At 39.4% G+C, this 8,577-nt stretch overlaps 1 protein-coding gene across 1 annotated transcript in view; it reads right to left on the bottom strand.

Moving 5' to 3' along the window:
- Nucleotides 1-8,577, bottom strand: part of UBAP2 (ubiquitin associated protein 2) — a 126,672-nt gene that overhangs the window by 64,053 nt on the left and 54,042 nt on the right. Inside the window, exons 5-6 of the mRNA XM_008066797.2 lie at nucleotides 6,427-6,577; nucleotides 4,631-4,708 (exon numbers count right to left, since the gene is read on the bottom strand). Coding sequence (XP_008064988.1) covers nucleotides 4,631-4,708; nucleotides 6,427-6,577 — 229 coding nt within the window. The remainder of the gene's footprint in view (nucleotides 1-4,630; nucleotides 4,709-6,426; nucleotides 6,578-8,577) is intronic.

Below are 8,577 nucleotides of genomic sequence, written 5' to 3'. Positions count from 1 at the left end.
AAAAAAAAAAAAAAAAAAAGACAAATCTATGCTATGAAGTTATTGTGAAAGGACTATAACATATCTTCCTGTATAAATTGTATTCAGCACAAAGTTAAATAAAATGGTGAATAAAGATGGCAAGCCACAATACATTTTATATTGTTTTGGAATTTCTAAATTATGTCAAGACCAAAACATTTTATTTATTTATTTTTTGAGTTGGAGTCTCACTCTGTCGCCCAGGCTGGAGGGCAGTGGCATGCTCACAAGCCACCCCAGTGACGGCCCATTGGGTTCCGGCCATCCTTCTGCCTCAGCCTCCCAAGCAGCCGGAACTATAGGCACGCGCTACCACGTCTGCCTAATTTTTTTATTTATTTGTAGAGACAACATCTCACCAAGTTGCCAGGGCTGGTCTCGAACTGGGGGCTCAGGCAATCTACTCACCTCGGCCTGCCAAAGTGCTGGAATTATAGGCTGAGCCACCGAGCTGGGCCAGTCTTTAATCTTTAAATATGTCCCTAAGCAACCAATCTAAATACATATTGTGATTCTTACTTTCTTTCTTTTTTTCTGAGTTGGAGTCTTACTCCGTCACCCAGGCTGGAGTGCTGTGGCCCACGGCCATCCCAGTGTCGACCTGCCGGGCTCTGGCAATCCTTCTAGCTCAGTCTTTCAAGTAGCCAGAACTACAGGCACATACTACCACACCTGTTAATTTTTGATTTATTGTAGAGATAAGGTCTCACCAAGTTGCCCAGGTTGGTGTAGAGACCCTGGACTCAAGTAATCTACTCGCCACAGCCTCCCAAAGTGCTGGGATTATAGGCTGAGCCACCGAGCCCAGCCTGAGTCTTACTTTCAAAGGGCCAAATGAAGGGCTCAGTAGTGTGGCATTACAAATTTCTGTGAAAATCTATTTCTCTAAGAAGCCTGTTAAGGCCAAGAGAAGCATATAAAAAACCAAGTACCCTATAAAAGAAAACCCTCTCCATGATAAGAGACTCTGGATTCTTATATATTACTGAGACTTTAAAATAAAGCAATTTCACAGCAATGATATTTTAACCAGAATAGGTTGATAAGGATTAACTGGGCACAACACTGATGTTACACTGTAATAATGCTGTCTCTGATGACGCATAGTAAAATTTAGTGGCAAATAAAATCACTCCATTCTGTCTTTTTTTACTTCTTGTTTTCTTTCTCTCCCAGGTGTGTACTTCAGCATCTAAAACCCAATAAAGCAGGAATGTACACGCGATCAGCCTTCCTTACCGTTTTTCTGTCTTTACTGTGAAATTGGTAAATTTTAAAGTTTCCCTTTTTTTTGAGTTGACATTTCACTCTGTCACCCAGGCTGGAATGCAATGGTATGCTTATGGCCACCACAGTCTCAACCTGCTGGGCTCAGGGATCCTTCCACCTCAGACTTCCAAGTAGCTGGAGCATGCCACCATGCCTGGCTAATCTTTTCATTTATTGTAGAGTCAAGATCTCCTCATGTTTAGCAGGCTGGTCTGGAACCCACCGGCTCAGGTAATCCTCTCACCTCCTCTTCCCAAAATGCTTGGATTACAGGCGTGAACAACCACACCCAACGAATTTTAAATTTTCTTTATAAAGACTTGTTCCTAAATATACATAATAATAGGCAGTTTCAGTTCCTGAAAGCAGAATTTTTTTTTTTTTTTTTTTGTGTTGGAGTTTCACTCCGTCGCCCAGACTGGAGCGCAGTGGCCGCTCCCAGCCACCTCAGCCTTGACCCACTCGGCTCTGGTGATCCTTCCACCTCAGCCTTCTGAGTAGCCGGAATTACAGGTGCTACCACGCCCGGCTGATTTTTGATTTATTGTAGAGATGAGGTCTCGCTGCCCAGGCGGATCCTGAACCCGCGGGCTCAGGCAATCCACTCACTTCAGCCTCCCAAAGGCGCGGGATTACAGGCTGAGCCACCAAGCCTGGCTCAGAATTTTTACTATTACTTTATTTTTCCCTAATTTATTATAGGGTATATGACAAAAAACCTTATCTAGAATAATCCCAAATCTCAAAGATTTTTAACATGGTCTTTAATTTAGCCTTAGAATTAAGTCAGTATCATCCAAGAAATTTACAAAATTTTCATCTGACAAGGAACTAATATCCAGAATATACCAGGAAACCAAATAACTCAATGTCAAAAAATAATAACCCTATTAAAAGGTGGACAAAGGATCTAAATAGTCATTTCTCAAAAGAAGACATACAAATGGTAAAGAGGTATACAAAAAACTCCTCAACATCACTAATCATTATGAAACACCAATCAAAACCACAATAAGATGCAGCCATAGAGAAGGACAAAAGTATGGACTTTTCAGCAAACTGGATGGATTTAGAGTCCATCATATTCAGTGACCTTCACAGAACTGAATCACAGAAACAAAGCACTGAATACCACATGTTCTCAATCATAAACGGATCCTGAACATTTATCGCAATACTAAAAGAGAGGGATTGGCAGGAGAGGGACACTGAAGCGGGGGGAAGACACATCTAACATCACTAAAGGTACCTGATCCTAAACCAGAGGAAGTGAGAAAGAGCTGGAGGCCCAAATTTCACCTGCATGTAGACTACTTATGTACCTAATCGTGACTTATAACCCAAGTCTTTATCTTTTATTTTTTTGAGTCGGAGTCTCACCGTCACCCAGGCTGGAATGCAGTAGCATGCTCACAGCCACTTTGACCTGCTGGGCTCAGACAATCCTTCCACCTCAGTCTTCCAAGTAGCCAGAACCATGGGCATGCACCACCACACCCAACTAACTTTTTGATTTATTGTAGAGATGAGGTCTCACCAAGTTGCCCAGGTTGGTCTCAAACCTCTGGGCTCAGGCAGTCCTCTCACCTCTGCCTCTCAAAGTGCTGGAATTACAGGCAAGAGCCACCATGCCTGGCTTTCCCCACATCTTTATAATAAAATAAAGTAAAAAAAGAAAAAACACAATAAGGCATAACTTTAACCCAGTTGGAATGGGTATTATCAAAAAGACAAGAAATAACATGCTGGTGAGGATGCGGAGAAAGAGAACTCTAAAACAGTACTGGTAGGAATGTAAATTAGTATGGCTATTATGGAAAACTGTATGAAGAATTCTCAAAAAAATGAAAACTAAAACTACCATATCCAGCAATTCCACTACTGCAAGTCAGTGTATCAAAGGGATACATGCACCCCCTGGTTAGTACAACACTACTCACAATAGCAAAGGTAAGGAATTAACTTAAGGGTCTATCAGTGTATAAATAGATAAAGAAAATGTAGTATATTTATATAATGGGATACTATCAGGCTTTAAAAAAGAATGAAATCATGTCATCTGCAGCAACATCTGTCCTGGAGGACATAATGTTAACTGAAATAAACCAGACACAGAAAGACAAATATCATATGTATTCACACATATATGGGAGCTAAAAAAGTTATCTCATAGAGGTAGAGAGTGGAATAATACTTATCAGAGGCTGGGAAGGTGGTGAGAGTGGAGGGAGGGATAAAGCGAGGTTGGCTAATGGGTAAAACCATTGTTAGACAGAAAGAATAAATTCAAATACTTGCTACAGGAAGATGATTATAGTTAACAATGTATGGTATGTTTGAAAAAATCTAGAAGTATGGACTTGAAATGTTTAACATGTAGAAATGATAAATGCTTGTGGTGATGGATGATCTAAATACCCTTTACTTGATCATTATACATTCTATGCATGAAACAAAATATTACATGTACCCCATATAAATATGTACAGATATTATATATCAATTAAAAGGGGAAATTGCCACAGCCACCCCAACTTTCAGCAAATCACCACCATAAATGTCAAGGCAAGATGCTCCACAAGCAAAAAAAGCAATTAACTCACTGAAGGCTCAGGAGATCATTAGCATTTTTTAGCAATAAATTATTTTTTAAGTTAAGGTTTAAAAAAAACTATCACCTTGTACTCTGAATGCAAAACAATTACAATTTTCCAGTTAAAACTAACATGAAAAAAAAATTTAAACAGTATCATGTCAGTGAGACACATCTGTTAAAGTTCAACATAGGAAAATTTCTTTTTTCTTTCTTTTTTTTTTTTGAGTTGGAGTCTCACTCTGTCGCCCAGGCTGGAGTGCAGCCTCGACCTGCTGGGCTTCTGCTTCAGTCTTTCAAGTGGCTGGAACTATAGGCGTGCATCACCACACTCAGCTAATATTTTGATTTATTGTAGAGACAAGGTCTCGCCATGTTGGCCAAGTCTGTCTCGAACCCCTGGGCCTAGGCAATCCTCTTGCCTCCAACTCCCAAAGTCCTGGGATTACAGGTGTGAGCCACTGCGCCCAGCCCAGGAGAATTTCATAATGACTTTTGGTCAGAGGTTTATTAGTTTTAGATTATTCATAAAAAGAGCTTTCTCAGCTCATCTGAAAACAACCAACAGGTTTCTTCAAAACTATGTAATCCAAATAGTTTATTTATGAGCATCAGTAAACAAATAGCAAGATTTTAGACCAACCATTCTTTCAGAGCACACTGCCATCCCTAGTCAAAGCTCAGCAAAGCAATCACCTGCTTCTTCTTCTGAGGGAAAGCATTCCCTTCCCTCTTATTCCAGCTTACCTCTACCTCGGGCTCGCTTGCCACGATCTGAAGGTTTGTCCCCTTGATTGCAATCAATACCATTTTCTTCGACTCTGACTAAGGAAAAAAAAAAAAAAGAAGAAAAATCTGCTTTTTGTTTCCAAACCTCTGGTACATGACTTTACCTGATACCTATTAGAGGCAGGAAACGAATGACAAAAAAAGGGCAAAAATTTAAACAATGGATTTGGAAATAGGAAAAATAAAAACAAAAGTGGCTCAAAAACTGAAGGATATATTTTGCTTAACTCACAGGTGAAAATTCTGAAAAAAAATTTTTTTAAAAAACATTTATTTTTCTTTTGTCTATATGGCTTGGCTTGCTCCTAAAGTCAGATTTGTGCTTCAGAAAACCACCTGCCTCATACAACTATGCAATATACCACAGAATTTGCTGTGAGTTAAGTTCAAAGCCTGGTAAGGCACAGAATAGCAAAATAGCAATACAATGAAACAGTGGGTCCTCAGAAAAATTTAAGCATTAGACATGTTTTTTTTTTGGTTTTGTTTTGCATTTTTCCAAGTGACAGCATCTCCCTCTGTCACCCAGGCTGGAGTGCAATGGCATCATCATAACTCACTGTAACTCTGAACTCCTGGGCTTAAGCAATCCTCTCACATTAGCCTCCTGAATAGCTGGGACTACAAGAACATGCCACCACGTCTGGCTAATTTTTGAAATCTGTTTGTAGAGATGGGGTTTTGCTATGTTGCCCAGGCTGGTCTCAAACTCCTGACCTCAAGCAATTATCCAGCCTTGGCTTCCAAAAGTGCTGGGATTACAAACATGAGCCACTGCGCCTGGCCCATAGGTTTTTCTAGAATGCTATCCAGAGGATCCAATGCCCAGTCTTTTCTTTTTCTCATCCCTATATTGGCACTAATGCCTCTATATAATACAGAAATATTATGAGATACTGGCATGGCTTGCTTGCCTCACCGCTTTCCGGGCTCACATAAATTTTCAGTGACGCTATCAATGGCAATCCACCCAAACTTGCCAAATCTCTTCCCATGATTCTCATCTCTCTTTCTACCTTTATTTTTCCCCATAGCATAGTTACTAAAATTATGTATTAATAAAAATATTGTACTTCTCTTTTTTATCATTTCATCCCACTATACCTTCATTTAACGTTTTAGGAGGGCAAAGATTTTTATCTGTTGTATTCATTGCTATACACCTATAAGAGTACCCACTCTATGGCAAGTATGCAATAAATATCAGTGAAACAAATGAGCTAACAAAAGTCTCTAGGGTGATAAGTTAAATATTTATATTCTATTCATTCATAATTTAGCTACTTTGGTACATCTCTACAGCAGGGTTGTTTTGGGTAAACGGTGCCAAAACCTGGGTCTAATGGAAAGTATTAAGAAAATCTTGCCTATTCAACAACTTTCCCTTTAATCTAGCCCTTGTCTATACCATGAGTGCTCATAAATGGAGAGAAAAAAACAACATCTATTAAGCGAATGACCCCTCAGCACACACATACACACACACCTTTAAAATTAAAGAATGCACATGATTCATAACGGAAGGCAGTCATAAGACACACTACACAACTACTTACCTACAGTCCAGGTCAGTGCTGATCAGTGCTGCACCAAAGATTCTAATGAACCACTCAACTGCAGCTCATTACTAGTGCTGTTAGAACAAATTTTGCATTGAGGTAATGGATTTATGGGTATTCTTTGGTCTAGTCTTCCAGCTTTTCAGAATATGTAAAAACTTGTAAGAAAAGGTTGAGGACAAAGTCTGTACTTACACTCTCTGCCACGACTGCCAACTCTTCCTTTCCTGTTGTTTCCACGTCCACGACTTGCTTCTTTCTCACTTCTCTTCTCTCTATTCTCTTTGTTTTCTGAACTTTCTTTTCCAAAATTCTTCTTCTTCCCCCCTACAGTCTCCCATGAAGTCTATCAAAGAGAATAGCTGTTATTCAGACCTGTTATTTAAAGTATATACAATTATAGCCGGGCTCAGTGGCTCAGCTGTAATCCCGCATCTTTGGGAGGCTGAGGTGAGTGGACTGCCTGAGCCCGTGGCTTTGAGACCTGCCTGGGCAACTCGGTGAGACCTCATCTCTACAATAAATCAAAAAATTAGCTGGGTGTGGTAGTGCGCGCCTTTAGTTCCAGCTACTCGGAAGGCTGAGGCGGAAGGATCACCGGAGCCCAGCAGGTCAAGGCTGCAGGGGCCAGGAGCGGCCACTGCACTCTGGTCTGGGCAACAGAGTGAGACTTCAACTCAAAAAAAACCCCAAAAAACAAAAAAATAAAGTATATACAATTATCAAGGGTGCAAGCATGTATCTTTCAAACCTAACTACCTACAACTTACAGCCTATCTGCCTATTCTTTTCCATACAGTTTTACGTTCTTGACAATAAAGACAATAAGTTAAGCTTTTGTTCCCAAATAATTACTACTGTAAACTGATCTGACAACATACAGTATGTTTAGCTACCACAAAAACCTTCCTATGCAGATTTAGGAATAAAGTAAATGTTATTTCCCCAAGCTCCTATTCTACACCATCTTACCTACCTCTGTAGTAGGCCTGAGACTTACAAACAGGTGAATTTATTCAAAGACTACAAAATTACTTAGAATGATGCTCCAAAAGCTCTAGGAATACAAGTTTCCTAACAAATTATCCAAAGTAATCATCTAAAAAATATATAATAGTGGACAAGGAAAATCTGGGGTTTTTTTTTTTTTAAAGTAAATATCTAAAGTTGCAATCTCAAATAATTGTTCTAGGGAGAACTCAAATGATATATATATATATAAAACCTCCCTTCTCCACCAATCCCCTAACAATAATACCAAATCTATTCACATCTTATATATTTATAAAGTGCTGAGAAAAGAATGAGGCACTACATTACTGAATATAAAAATATTGATCAGGCCTGGTGGCTCATGTCTGTAATCCCAGCATTCTGGGAAATCAAGACAGGAGCATTGATTGAGCCCATGAGTTTGAGACCAGCCTGGTCAACATAGTAAACATCCAAAAATTAACTGGGTGTGGTTGTGCATGGCTGTAGTCCCAGCTACTCAGAAGGCTGAGGCAAAAGGATCCCCTGAGTCAAGCAGGTCGAGGTTATGGCTGCAGTGAACCATGATCATGCCACTGCAATCCAGCCTGGACCACAGAGTGAGACCCTGACCTAAAAAAAAAAAAAAAAAAAAAATTCAAGCAGGATATGCTACAGGAAAATACCAATATTGGTACATTAGTTTCAATTTGCTTTTTTTAAATCTACCTTATTTCACAAGACATTTGAAATGACTCAATTTCAAAATAAGAATAAAAACTATTTTAACCTTTAAAAAAAAATCTTACAAAAAGAGAAAATTACTAACATTGTAAATACCGATAAAACATAAGCACTGGAATTTAATTAGCTAAAATCCAAATTATATAGCTAAATTATATCCAAAATAGTGGAAGCCAGCTTCAGTACACATTTTGTTAGTGTATTTTTGGATTTCTGCAAACCGCTGGAGAACTCACATATTTAATTATATATAGAATGTAGAATGGATGTAAAAAAAAAACAAAAAAAAACAAAACACAAATTGCTGGGCGTGGGGGATGATGGCTCATACCTGTAATCCCAGCACTTTAGAAACAGAGGCGAAAGAAGTACCTGAGCCCAGGAGTTCGAGATCAGCCTGAGCAACTTGGCAAGACCTCGTCCCTACAAGAAATCAAGAAAAAATTAGCCAGGCATGGTGATAGATACCTGTAGTCCCAGCTATTTGGAAGGTTGGGGCAGAAGGATCGCCTTAGCCCAGCAGGTCAAATAAAAATACCAACAAATTAAAACAAGTTATTAGCTGGGCTCAGTGGCTCAGTCTGTAATCCCAGTGCTTTGGGAGGCTGAGGTGAGTGGATTGCCTGAGCC

Source organism: Carlito syrichta, unplaced genomic scaffold (assembly GCF_000164805.1).
Source record: "Carlito syrichta isolate Samal-C Ts95f unplaced genomic scaffold, Tarsius_syrichta-2.0.1 Scaffold309111, whole genome shotgun sequence".
Taxonomy (NCBI): Eukaryota; Metazoa; Chordata; class Mammalia; order Primates; family Tarsiidae; genus Carlito; species Carlito syrichta.
Note: the sequence above shows the minus strand (reverse complement) of the source record. Positions and strands in the feature narration are given on the sequence as shown.